General features: G+C 40.5%; 2 protein-coding genes across 6 annotated transcripts in view; one reads left to right on the top strand and one right to left on the bottom strand.

The window, feature by feature from the left end:
• The window catches only part of GAS6 (growth arrest specific 6), a 43,533-nt gene extending 34,364 nt beyond the window's left edge, over nucleotides 1–9,169 (top strand). For all 5 annotated transcript variants that reach the window (XM_035114871.3, XM_088668605.1, XM_088668607.1 and 2 more), the window contains 3 exons: nucleotides 972–1,144; nucleotides 3,371–3,599; nucleotides 7,388–9,169. In XM_035114871.3, the coding sequence (XP_034970762.2) occupies nucleotides 972–1,144; nucleotides 3,371–3,599; nucleotides 7,388–7,539 (554 nt within the window). In that variant the 3' untranslated portion in view covers nucleotides 7,540–9,169. The remainder of the gene's footprint in view (nucleotides 1–971; nucleotides 1,145–3,370; nucleotides 3,600–7,387) is intronic.
• Nucleotides 9,170–9,609: 440 nt separating this feature from the next.
• The window catches only part of TMEM255B (transmembrane protein 255B), a 36,645-nt gene continuing 28,232 nt past the window's right edge, over nucleotides 9,610–18,022 (bottom strand). Inside the window, exons 5-9 of the mRNA XM_035114879.3 lie at nucleotides 16,585–16,665; nucleotides 15,713–15,798; nucleotides 14,384–14,543; nucleotides 11,950–12,093; nucleotides 9,610–11,037 (exon numbers count right to left, since the gene is read on the bottom strand). Of these exons, the coding sequence (XP_034970770.1) occupies nucleotides 10,873–11,037; nucleotides 11,950–12,093; nucleotides 14,384–14,543; nucleotides 15,713–15,798; nucleotides 16,585–16,665 (636 nt within the window). The 3' untranslated portion in view covers nucleotides 9,610–10,872. The remainder of the gene's footprint in view (nucleotides 11,038–11,949; nucleotides 12,094–14,383; nucleotides 14,544–15,712; nucleotides 15,799–16,584; nucleotides 16,666–18,022) is intronic.

Below are 18,022 nucleotides of genomic sequence, written 5' to 3'. Positions count from 1 at the left end.
TTCTTTCTGCCAGGTTGTTGTTTTTTTAAAAAAAATTGGGCACCAGATGCCCTATTAAGGAAATTAACAAATATTTTGTAGAAGATGGATGATCAGTTGGACAGATTTTTATTATTTTTATTTATTATCCAGAGAAGTCCCTTCCTTTGGGATTATAAAACATACTGGTGAATCTTTGTGATATTGACCTGTCTCCAAGCCAGATGCCTGATCTATCTCTCCTTTGTTGTACATGCAGACAGGTATCAGTCAGACTGCTTCCCACAATCCCAGGTGTGCTGGGTGATTTGAGTCATCCTGTCCCCATGATGCTTTATAGCAGGAATTATCAGCAGCGAGCACAAATTTTCCATGATGAATTGTGCCACAACAATGAGGAAGATTAAAATGTGCTGAAATTAATAGGCCCCCCCGGCTTTCTGCTCCCAATTTAATAACTGATATTTTAAAAAACAAAACAAATTGTGCTAGTTTGGTATCCATTCACGAAGCATAACACTGAAATAAGTGAGAACAGAACCTGGGGCTACAATTAGGTCATGCGGACTTTGTTCTATTTATACATTTATATTGCTGTGAGTTTTGTGAGAGTCATCTTGTTTTCCCCTTGGGTTCGTTGATATCAGATCACTCAATTACTTCCTAAAGCTCAAGGCTGATGCAGAAGCTGGATGACTCACACTGAAGGATCCCCAAGTACGCCGGGTTGATAGCCTCTGGCAATCAGAAGTCTCCCTGTTGATTAAAAAGCTTAACCTTGGCTTCAAGCAATCTACAGGGCCATAGCACTTTCTGTAAGATGGATGAAACAGAGCAGTTAAAATAGTTTCGTATGGAAAGGCACTCTCCTTTATACTGGCGATTTAATAATATGTAGCTATCTGTTTTCCCCTGTCTCAGATGAGGAAATCTTATCTGTGCTTGACTGTTTGAAACTTTTATGTACCTAAGTTCTGTCTTTCTTTCTGTAGCCCAACCACTTGACACCAATGAAACAGTGAAGCAATGGGAGGTAAAAGTAAATATTCTGATTCGACCAGCCACAGATACAGGGGTGCTCTTTGCCCTCATCAGCAGTGAAACAACAGTCCCTTTATCGGTGGCTCTGATTGACTATCATTCCACCAAGAAACTTAAACAACAGGTAAATACGTATAATTTTAGTTTTTTGTTTTCATTTGGTGTATCGCTGAGGTTTTTAGGACCAGGATGAGAAGCAGCATGCCAGACCAAAGATGCAATTCCAATAGTTATGTTTTCTACACACACACACACACACACACACACACACACACACACACACACACACACCTAGATCTTTCTCTCTCCTCCATCCAGGCATCCAAGAGGCATTTTCAGGGTTCAAAGGACCCATTCCAGCCAAAAAACACTAAAAAAGGAGTATGAGGTAGGGCTAGTGAAAAGATCTGGCATGGAGGGAGTGGGTGTGTTCTGGGCAGAGTCCAGAGAGCTATATATAGAAAGGATTGGAGGGCCACATTCATCCCCCAGGCCTAAGGTTCCCCACCTCAGACTTAATGTCCCCCACTTAATACTCCCAACAAATCAGGCATGAAAGTTTATTTTGCTAGATGTTACCTGATGCCGTTAGAGTTGAGAATAACACAAATAAGGAGGAAGGGAGTCATATCGCTGTGGTGAGGAACTGCTGCAAAACAACAGCAAGTTTTCATAGGCCACGGAGTTCACACTGTCAGATGCATCACAATAGAATTCTATGGATAGACACATAGAAAGCTGCCTTCATACTGGGCCAGACCTTTCTTCTATGTAGCTCAGTATTATCTTCTGCAGTGACTGGCAGTGCCTTCTCCAGGATTCCAGGCAGGGGGCATTCCCAGCCCTACTGGAGATGTCATTGGGGATTGAACCTGGAACATAGGCATGCAAAGCAGATGCTCTATCACTGAGCTTAAGGCCTCATAATTTAATTCACTGAGTTGCAACCTATGCCTTTTTGTTCCATTTTCTCTTTTGATACATTGTGAATGGTTTTATTGAACTCAAGGGAGATACTGAAATTGTACCAGCAGATTTCCAACTATGCCCACAACATAATATATACCTAAATTTAATTAATGGCCAGAGATGTATATCTATTAACAATGAACGTTCACAAAGCAGAATACTAAAGTAGTGGGAACAGAACTCAGGGCTATGATAATTACCTGAATAGTGTGATTAAGGCTGTGCTAGGCGCTGGATTTCATGGAATTCAGTGGAATCTACTTCTAGTAATCATGCCTCGAATCATACAGTCAGTGATTCTATACCAGGCATCCCCAAACTTCGGCCCTCCAGATGCTTTGGATTACAATTCCCATCTCCCCCGACCACTGGTCCTGTTAGCTAGGGATCATGGGAGTTGTAGGCCAAAACATCTGGAGGGCCGTAGTTTGGGGATGCTGTTCTATACCCTCTTGCCTGAATTCAATAGGGCTTTTTTTCTGAGTAGAGATGTACAGGATAATATTGTAAGACTATAACCTTCATTGAATGTAGTGGGGCTTGTTGTTGTTTAGTCGTTTAGTCGTGTCCGACTCTTCGTGACCCCATGGACCAGAGCACGCCAGGCACTCCTGTCTTCCACTGCCTCCCGCAGTTTGGTCAAACTCATGTTCGTAGCTTCGAGAACACTGTCCAACCATCTCGTAGTGGGGCTTACCTATGAGTAAACAAGACTGGATTGTGCGTTGATGAGAGGGCATTCCTTGACACTAGTATTAAATGTTTAATAGCAAGAAATAAATTCTTACCCAATAGCGTTTCACAGACTAGACAGTGATGGTAGAAGAGATAAAAAATGAAAGATAACATCCACCTCTTCAGCTTGCTTTTCTTTGCTCACTTCACCCACCATAATTATGCAGGTCCTTTCTTGCCCATTTCTTATCGTCATAATAGCTAAAGTGGCATGTCCCATGTTCAGATGTAGTATACCACTGATTAACCACATTCTGCACAACAAGCTGTGTTTATTGGCTACTAGCTTAATGTCTTGCTTATGAGTTTTCCAGAAATATCTAGATTGACTAGATAGTTCTAGGACCTACCCAGCAAAGCAGTTCATGCGGTTAATGTATTGAGGAGAAACATTTGAATTCAAACAGAGAGGGTTGTCAGCTAGTTTCAAAGCAAACTTTCCCAAAGCCTTTTCTGCTGAGTGGGGATAACAGTGCATTTGGGAGTGGTTGTCCACTACAATTTGGAACAATCCTTACTTTTGGTAATAGTATCTTAAGTTCCCTAAATATTTCTAAGGTAATAGGGTGTGTTGGTGCTATCTTTTCCTATAAATATCTATAACTTCCATTTTCCATCTCGTTCCTTATTCTTTCTTGCTATTCAGTTCATTGTCTTGGCAGTGAAGAATACAGTGGTGTGCAGACTGGCAGTAAGCATTTGTGATGAACAGGAACACTTGATTGACATCTCCATTGACAGGGGTCAAATATTGATGACTGTGGATGGCACTGCAGGACAGAGTGAACTAAGCCATTCACAGCTAGAAGAAAATTTGTCTCTCTTGGATAATTACCTGCAATCATCTGTGAAGACCTATGTGGGAGGATTGCCAGGTGAGTATCAAATGTTGCAGTCCAGAGTGTAGACTTCCAAACAGTCACTAGAAGTGACCATGTTCTACTTCTGCTTGGACAGCATTCACATGTCACAGTAAACTGTGGTTAATAGTTTACAATGAATCCACAGGTGACTCTCACTTTGCTTCTTGTCTAGTACATACAGGAGCAATAAACTATGATCCCACTCTTGGTGATGTGTCCAAACTAGGGACTGTGGTTTGTTTTGGTTTGAAGTTGGCAGCTTGTTAAACCAACCATAGTGTGTTGGTTTGTGTTAAGCGGTTTATTGTGCCAGATAACACAACAAACCACAGGTTAACGCAAACTGAAATCAAAAACTTCTAACGTTGTCTTCCTGGCTGCAGATGAGAAAAGAGGGGTTTCTGTGAGCCTGATGTTTGCTGCCACTTGTTCCTGTCACAATAATAAAAATGACTTGTTGTGACATCTATAGCCTGCCATTTGAAATTTTGCCTGTTTGGAGATTGAAGCACAACTGAACCTGAAGGGTGTTTTTAATCAGGAAAGGATGGGAAAGGAAAATAGTATGTTCCCAAGCAGAAATCACAAATGTGATCATTATTCTAAATTGCATTCCACTGTAGTAAGTGAGGGTTGCTTAGATAAGAGGTCACATAGAAACATTGAAATAGAAGGCAACATACATTTTATGCTCGTGAAAGGCCAGAGAAATGTTCCTAGAAAGATTATACTACTTAAAAATTGGTGTTACATAGATCTCCCTTTAAAGGCTAGCAGATCCTCCCTATGATCCTAATGTGACAGGAGTGAACAAACAGGAGCTAACAATCCAGTTTGGTTGCTTCCAGGCACTTTGAATGCAAAGGTATAGTCCCATTCATGTTGATGAATTAAATCTGGGCTATTCACACAAAATAGAGACTTCCTCAATGTGGAAGCATTATCAGGCATCACTATTTGTTCTGTTTTCAGATTGATAAAATCTGGGTGTCTGCTTTTAGAGACACAAGGGTTAAAATGTTTTGGTTTGCAGAGAAATTCTAGTGTACTGGGGGAGTGGAATGGAAATACCACCAGATGTCTGCATCTGCAGGATTGTTTCCTGCCCCACCCCACCAAAAATATTATATGCTTCAGTTATTTTTCTCCCAAGTAGCCGGTGTCTTTTTGAGGAGTGCAAAGTTCTTCCTGACTCTTTTTCTGGGCATCAGCCAAGCCCTAAGCAATAACCTCAGTGAGAGAAGGCATGGATTGTAACACAAGTAAAGGATGATTCCATTTTCAGGCACAGTTCCAAGTGCTGGTCTTTAAAGTCCCGCATACATAGTTTAGGACCAGCAAAGGTTTAAGGATTGATATTCCTGCTCTGATGTTGAGATCTACTTCAGAGGCCCTTCTACAGGCCTTTGGAAGTGAGGTGAGCAGTGATATGAAAGAGGATGTGTTAGTGTTGGTGCCCTGGCTTGTCTTCCCCAGGAAGGCTTGCCTGGCAACTGAAGACCCTTCTCCTTTTTCTCTTCGTGCCCAGGCCTTTTAGATGTTTATTTTGATAGGTTTTTGAATCTTTCTAGGCTCTGGTTTCAATGTCTCTGGTTTCAAACAGCTTTAATGCTGTTTGTTTTTGGTTTTATTAAGTTGATTTTATTATTCAATATTGAAGAGCAAGAAACATATAAATTAATAAATGTCTATGGGAAGACTCTCAGTGCATGCAAATCTGGAAGGCTCTAAGCATGCAAAGTGGATGGATCTTGCCCAATAGGTTACTTTTCCGGTTTTAACTATTGTCCATTGGTAGTGCTTTAGGGAATATGACAGCAGCATAATTTGAATAGTAGAACATCTTTAAAAAATACTAATCTGTTCAGTTTTTCTACATGGTAGCTCAGCTTAGTACAATGTGCACACAGGGATCCTTCATCTCATCAGCTCTTCCTTTTTATATTTTGTGTCTCTTTCCTGCAGTGGCCCCTTTGTTAGTTGCAAAGTCTTTTCCTAAAGTAGTTTTTTTCCCTTCAAAAAAAGGATAGTTAAGAGGCAAAAGACAATCACACTGATAAATCTTTACCTAACCATACCTTAAAATTTTCCCCGAAATTACTTTTATTAGAATGCTAATGGTATTGCTGCAAAAAGTGTCATGTGGTTTTCTTAAATCAATGCGTTTTTTTAGTTCCCTCCACAGAAGCATTTTGTTTAAGCCAATTTTTGTTACATTAGATGTCAACACATAGCTTGTTTGTTTGTTTGTTTCTTACATGAGCCCCCAGAGCACAAGATACTTGCTGTGTGTGTGTGTGTGTGTGTGTGCGTGCAAATTTTACGTTTGCCAACTTTTGATCAAAGTCTTGTAGTTGTGTCTTTAACGGAACTCTGCTGTGCAGGAATTTGCAGACTGTGTTTCTCTTTGCCACAAAAGGTTCACTGTTAATTCCTGCAGATCCAGCTTGTGTTACAGGCAAAGGCTACACAGGAACGGCTACAGAGGTTGTTAGGTCAAAAGCTGAAACCATGGTGTGTGTGTGTGCAAATGTGAGTGAGAGAATGATTCTCTGCAGATTAAATTGCAGATGGATTATAAATTAGACATAGCAGTAATGTTGATATAAGCTGATTTCTTCATGTATTGGCTTATACTAAAATCCTCTCTCTCTCTTCCTGCTTCAGTGTTTACATGGATACTGGTAGGCATCTAATAAAAGATTTTTACCAATTCCAACACAGCTGTGATCAAAGGTGTATGACAGATATATTATCTTAAACATCTCTAGTGCAGTTTGCCTTCCCACCTTTTACTAAAAAAATTATTATTTGGCCGATTCCCAATAATAGTAAGGAAAATATTTCCATAGCCTATATGCATGTTCTGTGACTGACAGGGTGGTCATCCCTCTATCAAACAGCACTAGGCACATAGAAGTCATTTGCTAAATCTTTATCTGGGTTCCTGTACTCCTTTGTCTGCATCCTCACCACACAATGCTACATGTGCACTTAGCCACCATCTATTGGAATGAGGGCCCACTTCTTCCACCATGGAGCCCAAGGTGGTGTATATGTAGCTCCCAGGCAGTTTCCCATCCTGGCACTGACCAACCACAAACCTGCTTAGCTTCAGAAAGGTGGTGACCTCATGCTCCTTTGGACCATACCCCAAGCCCTGGGAACACATCCATACCTTCAGATAACACTAGCCAGCTTGTGCTGAGCTGTAGATAATTCAAAACTGAACGGCAAGCAGGATGAGAACATCTTCCACAGAATGAGATTATCTTATCAGATAATTACACTTCATCAGAAGTTGCCTCTGTCCTAAATTATGTAATGGTTAATCCAGACCTTTTGTCTAGGAGTTAAGTTACAAGGGAGAGTTTTTCCCAGACAGAACCCTAAGCTGTTATCAGTGCAGATAGTCATGAGGGGGAAGAGACCTGCAGGCTAAACTTGCCTTGGTGCCAAAACTTATCTTACAATTGAACAGAAGACCTTGGAAAGGAAGACAAGAACAAAATTTGAGAAAGAGAAGAAGCAGTGAAACACTACATCCCGGAACAATTTCTAATTCTTTGTATGCAGAAACCTAAATGCTGTTGAAGTTCCTTCTGCGAAAGCTTCCCTGAATTTTGCAGCTTAGCTATTCCCATAGCCTGTGTTAGTCATAGACCCACATACAGCTTAGAATGTTAAATAGAAAAAAAAATGTGTTGTTTTAGAATTAACAAGAATGAGGAACTTGGTGGTAACCTTTATTGAAGATGTTTTCCTTCTCTTTTTTAAAAAAACAAAAACAAAACATACAGATGTTCCTGTCACTTCAACTCCAGTCACCGCTTTCTACCATGGCTGCATGACAGTGAAAGTTAACAAGCAAGCTGTGGATCTAGATGAAGCTGTCTACAAGTCCAATGACATCACATCTCATTCTTGTCCTCCAATAGAGACTGGTCAATAGATGTCACTGCAACACACACAAACGTTTTATATTCAGAAAAGTCCCATTTCAATGCTTTCCTTTATATATATAAATATATAAATATAAATAAGATATAAATTATTCAGACTTCCAGCACTGCGTGTATAGTTCTCTTGAACACTGAAGTTATGTAGGAGCTACTGAAACTCGTGTGTCAGATTAATTATTGAAATATTTCTTTGCTTGGGAGGGTTTCAAAGATGTAATATATTTGTAAATAGTTGAGAAAACTGATATTAATAACCCAAAGCTGCAAATTATTGCCGAAGGTGAGTTGTTAAGAGGCAGGTCATACCTGCCATGTGGCAACTGGTAATATATTCTGAGTGGACTGGAAGATTAAAAAATAGTTCTGTATTTTTTTATTACCAAATGCTGCTTATTGACTTAATGAAATATGAAAGAATAAAATATAAAAAACTTTTTTTTTACTTAGCTGAAGCAATGATGCTCTGTGTTCTGGATGCAATTTTACTTTATTCATGTTGATTTGGAGCAATATTAGAGTTTTATATCAAAGCTTGGTTTCCTTGTTGGCTGATGCTATTTGGCAACTAGGTGATGTCTTTTTCTAATGAACCTAGGCAGAAAAACCTGTCTGAGGCTTTTTGAAAAGGCAAAGAGTGATAGCAGTTATTGGGGGAAGATGGACTTTTGAGGACACATGAGCAATGGAGCTGTTGGCATTTAAACCAGAAGCAAGTGCCCTACAAACTGGAACTGCCTCTATATGTTGCAGGGGTGGTTGCTGCTGCTGCTGTTGTTTTGTTGTTGTTTGTGTGGGGCGGGAATACTTTGCTCTCTTGCATTAAGTCCTTTGGGTGGTGCTAGTCTCTGCTATGAAATGGTTTGCTTCACTTCATGTATACTCTAGCACAGGCATCCCCAAACTTCGGCCCTCCAGATGTTTTGGACTACAATTCCCATCTTCCCCACCCATTGGTCCTGTTAGCTAGGGATCATGGGAGTTGTAGGCCAAAACATCTGGAGGGCCGCAGTTTGGGGATGCCTGCTCTAGCACATCCATACGCACAGTGTTTGGTATGTTCTACTCTCCCCAGTGGAAATGACAAGGCTTTTCCTCCCACTTAGGAGTATTGGAGACAGATGGTTTGCATTTTCAGCATGGGTGCAGAAATAGCAGTGGAATAGAGCAGTTTATCCCTCCCCCACCCTCTCACTGCATGCAAAACTTATACATATGGAGCATGGAGAATAAAGATTTCTACCTAGCCCCACTGCCTGCCCTCTCTCCTCTTGCTGTTATGGTCTATCACACAAACTCTCTTTTGTAGTGAGGTAAGTCTGGAACAGGAGCACCGTCACACTGGGGGTGGCTGCTGTGCCCTAGGCAGCAAAATATTTTGGGCTGGTCCTGGCACTTACTCCCCTTTTGATGCTCGCCCCACTTGCTTCCAATTTGCTCATAGTTAGGGATGGATAAGAAATTCAGTTTGGTTTGTGTTTTAATGTGAGCATGTCTAATTAATACTTCCCAAAACTAGCAATTCTTTGAATTTTATGTTACAGCTCTCCAACCAAAAAAAGTGTGCATTTCCTTTCTTTACATTGAATTCTGAACTTTTCATTAAAAAAATCCCATTTATTATATTTGCCTGTTCTATTCCATCAACCGTATTCAGAAATGGGGAACCTGTGGCTGTCCAGATTATATGTTGCCTGTGGTTGATGGGGAGTTTGAGTCCAATGTCATCTCAAGGGCCACAGGTTCAACATCCCTGGTATAAACCGCCTCCATGTCCTGCTTGCTTTCTATTCCTCTTTCCTCCTCTCTGCTCCCAAGTTTTCTTCATCATTATCCTCCACCCACCCCGCTGTCTCATTCTACATAATGTGAAAATCTCGTAAGCTAGAAATGGGTAGCCTGTGGACTCTATCCTGAGATAGATCCTGAAACCAAAGCCACTCCCTGTCTCATTCCAAACCTCTGCCAAAAATTGCTTCCCTGTAAATAGCAACAGAAGCTTTTAATATAGCCCCCCTTTTGTTATGTACCAGCATTAAATACTGCATCACTTGTTGAATCTGTAGCATATGGAAAAGATAACTTTATTTTTAGTAGTAGTAACTACTGCACAGTACAACTGTTGAGACAAGAGAATAAATCCAAATATTTTAAAATACTTTGATCCTTCAGTATATTTTAACCCTTTGGAAAACAGTTCATATGAAATTATGATATTTAATCTCATCTATAACACGCATAGACGAAAAGTACAAATATATTACACACAATATATTTTATTGTAAAATAATCGTCAGAATCTTTTGGAAGACATATCCACCCAAAAGAAGGTATTAATGCTATGAAAGAAAGATAAAAGTATCTTTCCCTTTCTAAAACAGCTGTTCTGTGTGTACAGCAGTAATAATTTAGATTCTAAATGAGGTAAACCCAACTATTATGAATAAGGAAATAAAACTAAGAAGCCAGAGTTTTGCAGCTTTATGAAATGATTTACATACAAAGCGGCTTTGCCACTGTGCAGTGAACTGCTGCACATGCGGCTCACTTGTGTATCTGCATTGCTATTCTCTCTATGAACATCCCCTTGCAATATAAAGGCTGTCATCTAGTATCTTGGGCCACCAAGCACACAACGTCTGCATTCAGACATAACCATAAACTGTTGCAGGAACAAATCTAGATAAGCAAGTTCATGTGTCCCTATATAATCAGTATATCAAAAACTTGCTTCTGTGTTTGACAAATCATAGTAGTGTTATGTGCAATTGCAAACAAACCGTGGTTAGTGTTAACTCTGGCTTTTGGGTTTTTTCCCCCAATAAACCATGATTAAGATTACCCATACTTTAGGGTTCAGACAAAACTAAACCGTGTTAACTGGAAACGGAAACAAAAGCACAAACTTCTCATTGCAGCTGCATTGGAAGAGGACAAGGATTGTCACGAACCCAAAGCTCACCTGATTCATTTTCATTACGATAAACCAGATTTATCATTAATATCCAAATGCAGGCTGTATGTGGATACCTAGATCTTTGCTCTGTTTTATAAATAATAGTTGCTTTGTAGGTGCAGCGGGATGCATGTTAGTTTAAAAGGTAGGTTGAAAAGAACTGCATGCAATATTTGACTGATCGATCAACTGTCTGTGATGCCTGCCTGTTTTGCAATCATTATCTTGTTAATATGTTATTTGGATTTAAAGCTGATAAATAACATGCCACACAATATGACACTCCTGAAAGTCCACTAGCTAGTTAGCACACATTTCTTGCCAAGGCTTTTGTTTTTAAACCTGCTACTTGCTAATATTGGTGTCTTGGCTACGGTACGTACGGTGGAGGCTTTTCACCTGACAGGAAATATGGTGTATATAATGGAGGAGCATTGGGAGGCAAGCCATAGTTAGAGCTGGACTGAGATGGTGGCTGAGTGTCGTCGGATAAAGAAATATCAGTAGATGATGCTGTTGGGAAATTGTTGGTAGGCTGTAGCAAAACAAAAGGTTTTCGTTCATTAGCTACTAACTGGACTTCAAAAGAGCATTAGGCATATATATAAACATATGTTTTTAAATAAACTAAAAACCCATCACTTATGCATAATTGCGGTAATATACCGTATTTTTCCATGTACTGTATAAGACTAGGTTTTTTTTACTTTAAAATTATGTGAAAAACTGGGGGTCATCTTATACACGGGGCAATCCCCTGTATTTTTTTAATTGGAGTCCCTAAAAATAGGGGACGTCTTATACACAGAAAAAATACGGTATACACAGAGAGACTCACAATGGGATACCCCAGTTAGTAGATCATAAGACTCTTAATATCTTCATGGGCTCAAGCTGCACTTCAGGCAAAAGATTCCAGCATTGAAGGGGGATGGACTCTTATGACCCCCGTGGTCCCTTCCAACACTATGATTCTATGGCCTAATTCACCAACACTGAATACGAGGGGAAATTGTGGCCCTCCAACATTGGGCTCCAGTTCCCATCACCCTCAGCCAGCATGGTTGAGTGGTCAGGGTTGATGGGAGTTGTGCTCAGCAATGTCTAGAGGAGCACAGGTTCCTTATCCCTGCTGTGTACACCCAGCCACACACAAATTGTCGGCTCATATGTTATTCCTGCAGCTCTGGCTTGTCTTTCCAATTTTGATTCTGTGTTTTCAGCAGAGCACCTGCAATACTGGTCATATAACATATTAAATTGTAGTAGAAACAAACAATATAACACTTTTATTTTAAAAGTGCTGAAAACTACTTTCAGTGCTAGTCTGATACATACCCCACCCCCACACAAACAGCCTCCCCTTTGCCATGAGGACAGTCTAGCAGCGCCATAACGGTGCATCTGATTTACAGTCAAAGGAAGTGGAACTCTTCCTCTACTATACCTGAAGGGGTAAATGGTAGGAAGCATAATGAGGAACAGTTGCTGCAGAAGGGCAAAACCCAGCATACGTCAGAATCTGCTGAGCTGGATTGTAAAGAATCTGTGGTGGAGGGCCAGAGCTGAAGGCAATTTGTGAGAGAGGCACCTGTGGAAGACAGATCAGTACATTTTGCTTATGCCCCACACTTAATTTTTATATTCATCAACTACTTTTTCCATATCCATTGGTACATTGAATGACAGCTCCGTAAACAGCATGATATAAGTTGAGGCAAAATGCTATCCCACACCTGCAGATTGGGGAACAGAAGACTTTTTTTACGAGATAAAACTGCCACCTCTCTCTTTTACCTTTGAAAAATGTCAAAACACTTTGGTGCCAAACCTGCTTCTATTCGTTCCTTGCAAAACACTTAAGGAAGGGAGCCGGGTCAGGCACATACCCTGCTTGGGACCGTAACACACTAGAATGCATTGTGTCCCCTGCCCAACTTCCAACGTAGACCAGAATGTGTGTAATAGGAATAGCTTTCCTATTTTTTTCACATTTCAAGGAGCACGCAGCTGCCAGTGTAAGGAAAATGCCTTTCTCTGAAGGACTACAAATAGTTATAAAAATGTCGCTGTGGAAGTCCGAATGCATCTGTGGAACAAATACACCAAGCTCCTCTTTGTAAAAGGTAGGTATGTTGCTTGGGGGGAAATTGTTTCACTGAGCGTTCTCTCTATTTTGTCTGAGTGCTGTGACTACCCAACGAAAGCAGCCCAGTAGCAGAATACAGTGCCAAATGGTAACACACCAAATTCAACGTTTTTTTCAGAGACCACACACACGAGTCAAGAATGCTTGAGATGGGAAGGAAGCAGAGTGGGGCTTCCTGTAAATAGTTCTTTTCAAACGTGAACTTGAGTATTACGATTCCTCCACAGTAAGACCCCAGGCCAGCGTAAGGGCCACCCCTCTCCAGCCTCACACTCTCAAATTTTCAAAGAACATGCAGCAATTCTTTACTCTTTACATGCAGCAAGTTTTTACTACCATGCCAAGCAACCTCATCATAAATTCAAGAGCTATTTTTAAGAGCTTGAGGGGAATATGGCATTTAGAAGAACAATTGCATTTCCCCTCACTTATTCTTACTTCCCTGCATTCTTGTTGGATGCCTGCCCCTGCTCTATTTAATGTCTTCTCCCAGTCCAGTGCTGACCTTTGACACTGCTCAAGGGAGGAGAGGGGAAGTGACTCAAATCTATTAGCAGTTTACTTCACACAAACAAACAAATGGAAATCCAGCAGCAAAGTAGATACCAGGAATTTAGCCTGGAGGGCACCAAGAAACCATTTGTCCATACTTTTCACTCGCTTGTGACACAAGTTATTTCCTTGCCATTTGCTTTGGGACTTGAATGCTAACCTCAACAAAATATCTGACAACACTTTGAGCAAGCTGTAAAGAACTGGCATGCAAACTTCGAATTAAAAAAATGGTTACGATTCTCTTTGAGGCCCGAAGAGCAGGAAGGCACCATGACAAAAAAATGCATTGTGGGAAACTGCAGTTGCTCCATATTAACAACTTAAGTAGGATTTGAAACTCTGTGAAAAGATTTAATGGTTCAAATTGCCTTTCTTTCACCTGTCTATGCGACATTAAACTACAAGATGGCAAATGCTAGCTCAACATGAAACGTTACACTACATGATATTTGGTGCATACACAGGTCCTCCAAATTCAGTGTGACTTTCAAAGGGGCATGCATTTTAAGGCATCATCCTCGGCTAATAGATGCATGGAAAACCAGCATGAGCACAGCAAGCAGAGAACTAAGGAAGTGCTATTTATCCTGCATGTGGTTTCCATCCTAAAGATTATTGTTCCAACCAATATTTTCAGGCATCTAGGTCACAAAAGAACATGTACGCCTTAAACGAATAATTTAGAAAGCGTCTGCCTGTCTTTTGAAGAATCAAGAGCATCTTGGAGAGTAATGTATCAACCAGCTTCATGAAATACAGATACACAGCTTGGGGGAGACTAAACCAAGCCAACTTTCACCATTAAAAATAAACACAAAAATGGCAAAGTGCAAAAAAATCCTGCAAAAAATTAGGCTGGGTTTTCTTTTTTTAAAAATATATAATTTTATTCATTTTATCATCAATAATTTCAATTTACATCACCATCCAATCTTTCCGTGCTCTGTCAAGCCAAATACTTGACTCCCCCCTCCTTCAACAAGCTTTCTATTGCCAATCTATATCTCGCATCCATAAGTTAAACTATAAAGCCCACGTTGTAGGAATTATTTCAGTCCTGCTAGTGTCTTCTAATTTTTACAGTAAATAGCCCCAACCACATGTTCTGCATGGAAGCCCGAGTCCTACTGCATTGACTCCCATGGGTATAAAATGCCTCTAGCATTTCGAGACTTACCACATCTTTAAATGCCCCAAGTATGGCTGCTGTGACTATGCCAAGAAACAATCCGATGATGTTCAAGACAGTGGAGGACCAGAGCAGCCGGTACAAGTGGACCACATCCTGGCAGCTGTTCACGCCAAGGAACTCGTAATAGCTGGTAGAGTGTTCTGAGCTGGTGATAAGGGGGGCAGGAAGGGAAGAACATCACATCAGCAGCAATTTACAAAAAGGAAACCCAGAGCACCAGCATCCCAGCCCTGCCATTTTCTCTGTTGCAGTGATGCTAGTCAGAACTGTTCCAGAATGCACCTACTTTTCCCTTCGTCCTCTCATTCACACGAAGAAAAGCTCATGATATATCTGATATTCAAAATATAGCAGGTTGCCAGACATTGTGATGGATGGAATTTTCTAATGTGTACTACTTCTGGGGGGTGGCTAGATTATTTTTTTTAACGGTTGTGTTTAGGTATAGGGTAGACTAGAAATTGAAAACAATAAAATAAAATAAAATAAAAAGGTCTGAAAGCCACCATAATGTTTGCATCTGAGCAGCAAGTGGCCCAAGAAAGCAAAGAGAGTAACCTAAGTAAATTCTGGATAGAAAGCATACAAAAAAATTAAAGCCACAGCTTGGGGCAGGCAGAATCAACGAATCTGTTTATTAGTGACAAAATCTACAAGCTACTTTCCAACTGGGTTCCCTTTCTGCCCACTCCACTTTGGTCTCTCGCAAAAACATGGCATTTTCTTCTACAAGCGCTGACATGCATATTAGCAAGGGAGGGTGTTTTGGGTCAAGGAAATAAACAACTATCTTGACTTTTAGAAGAAATCTAAAGTCAGCCCTGTATAGGGAAGTTTTAAATGTTTGAAGTCTTACTGTGTTTTAATTTGTTGGAAGTCACCCAGAGTGGTTGGAGTAACCCTGTCAGATGAGTGGAATAATAATAATAATCACAGGGGGGGGGAACCTAGTCATTGCCCATTCCCCACTGAACTTGTGTTTAATAGCAGATCATCAGAACTGGAGTAAAAGAGGCCTGGCTAATGTATTCTACTGCGTCATTCATTCTGAGTGAGTTTGTATGAGAGAGCCAGGTAATGCTGCTGAGAAGCATAGTTTCTCCCCAGAGTTGATGACTAACATTATAAATACTGTACATGCCTGGCTGAAAAAGCAAGTGAACAGGCTCCTCCTATAATAGTGACTTTTTCAGGAAGATACATGTCTGCTTTATAAGACCACAGATTGCAGCCTCCATTGGGTTACAACAGATTGTGGCTGAAGAGGCTCAGACTGACAGGAGCCCTTCCAACCTGCTGTCCACAGGTACTTACTTTTCACAATTGTACAAATCGCAGCAATAGCAGGTGTTACTCTTCACTCTCAGCTGACACTTGCTGTTTAAGGTGTAACATGTCACCTGAAGAAAGGGGAGGTAACAAATCTTCATTTGGGAGACTTGAAGTTCTGTCCACTAAGTTTACACCATGCACTCAGAAACTAGAAGTGTGCTTCCCCCTGATCTATCAAGGAGCTGTTTTGGAAACAAATCCCCCATGTGCAAGATGGCTGCTCAAATCCCCTTCCACTTTGTTAGGTAGCCTTGTCCTGTTTTATTTTACAGAATTCATCTTTCCTTGGGGCCGATTTTGTTTCTGTTCCTTGTCCTGCTTGCAAAACAATAGATGGACCTTTTGTTCAGAACTCGCCAACATAAAACATACAGTAACACAGACCAAAAACAATATGTATTCAGTGTGAGGTTTTAGTCAAAAGCCCATTTGCCTACAACTGCTCCTGTACTTGGCTGTAGAACCGCAACCCAAAATAAATCTGAATACAAAATGCAGACATTGTTGGACCGTGTCAGACTATTACACTGTAGAGTTGTAGTTTGGGGCCAGTATAAACCGATTAACTTGGACTTGGGTATATATGACAATATGCCACTCAGTAAAAAAGAGAAAAGAAGAAAAGAGTTATGTCTAAGGAATGCATTCCAAGAGAGCAGCAACAAGCATGGAATGAGAATAGCTTTGATTCCAAAGAAAATATTCTTGTTACAAATATGATAGTGTGTTTTAAGTCTGGAAAATGAATCCACAGTGGCTGAGTGCTTTGACTGCAAAACATTTATACTCCTAGTCATCTTGGAAGTGGCCTTCCCCATTCATAAAGCTACAAAAACTACACTATAATAGCTTACCTCAGTCTGGTAAACATCATATAAGAATCCTACTCCACTTGAATAATACTGGCACCGTTTATTATATAAAGGCCTGGGTTCCTGCAAAAAAAAAATAATAATAGAAAAAAGACAAGGCTTTGAGATACATTATTGCAATAACCTCCCAGACAAACTGCATCAATTTTGTAAAGTTGTTAAGTCCATTTAAGTAATTAGATAGCCAAGGAACAGTTTGCCACATGTTTCCTTTCTAAAACACAATTGTTGGCTTGGAAGCAAGTCATAAGTGGTTATGCTCGGCAAGGAGGGTAATGTGTGTTGGGAAAATATAATCATCCTTCCTGATGCATATGCAAGGCTTAATTCTACCCTGGTGGCGATTCATAAACTGCAGTTTCGAAGGTTTAAGTTATAGAAATAAACATTTAGACTGGATCTCCCAAAACAATTCCTAATATCAAGAGCAGTTGGGCAGTAATGAAAACTAGTTCCTACTTGTCATGCTCCAAACCATAGTCAGGAATATTAGGAATAAACTCTGTGCTTGGGCATTCCCTCCTCTTTTCTCCAGTTACATGCTTAACAAATTCTTTGTTTGATCAAAGTTCTTGTGCATTCAGGAGCAATGCAGGATCCAAGCGCAGACTCAAGACTGCAAGCCTGAGGTTGTGCATACCTTTGCATGGCAATGTGCATTCAGTGATGGAGGCAGGCACCTTTTGGGGGTGCTATACACACGCCATCCCCATGCCATCTTTGACCCACACTATCTGTCAGTCTAAAGGAACAGTTATAATCCATTTCGTGCCGGGGATGTACTTCTCAAGCACTACCGTAGCTGCATACATGTGTACACAGGGAGTGCTTTCTCAGGTCACTTCCGATTGGGGCAGATCTTCTGGCACTGCAGGGCTGTGCCACACCCCTTCACTGTGTTTGACTTGTCTATGAATGAAATAGGCAAACAGGAAGTGTTACAGTAACTTAGCTGCTGCTTTATACTGATATATATCATTTGTATATCAACATACAAGTTTCCAGCACCTTTCAAAAGACGTGTTTGTTTGTTTTTAAAAAAAAGATCTGTGGAAACACTAATTGAGGAGAGAGGAATAGAAAACACAATTGCACACTAGTTTAAAACATGCCCACTTGTGGGGACAGACAACGCAGAGAGTAGCTGCTGCTTTAGATGAAGGTGTGTACAACCAGAATGACCCCTGTGCATTTCAGAGTCTAGGTGTGAACACAGCCTGAGTTTTCAGGAAAAGTAGGATATCCCAAACCAGTTTTTCAATTACAGTCAAATCAACTTTGTTCCCCGCAAAAAACACTCATATCTTGTCTTGTTACACACACAAACCATGCAGAATTTGGTTACTGCACCACAAACCATGCTTAAAGTTGTTGCTTTTGGTGGTTAGCTTAAATTCAAGCTCAACTCTGTGAATCAAAC

The sequence above is a fragment of the Zootoca vivipara genome, chromosome 4 (genome assembly GCF_965207765.1).
Source record: "Zootoca vivipara chromosome 4, rZooViv2.hap1.1, whole genome shotgun sequence".
NCBI lineage: Eukaryota > Metazoa > Chordata > Lepidosauria > Squamata > Lacertidae > Zootoca > Zootoca vivipara.
This window is presented reverse-complemented; position numbering and strand designations above follow the sequence as displayed.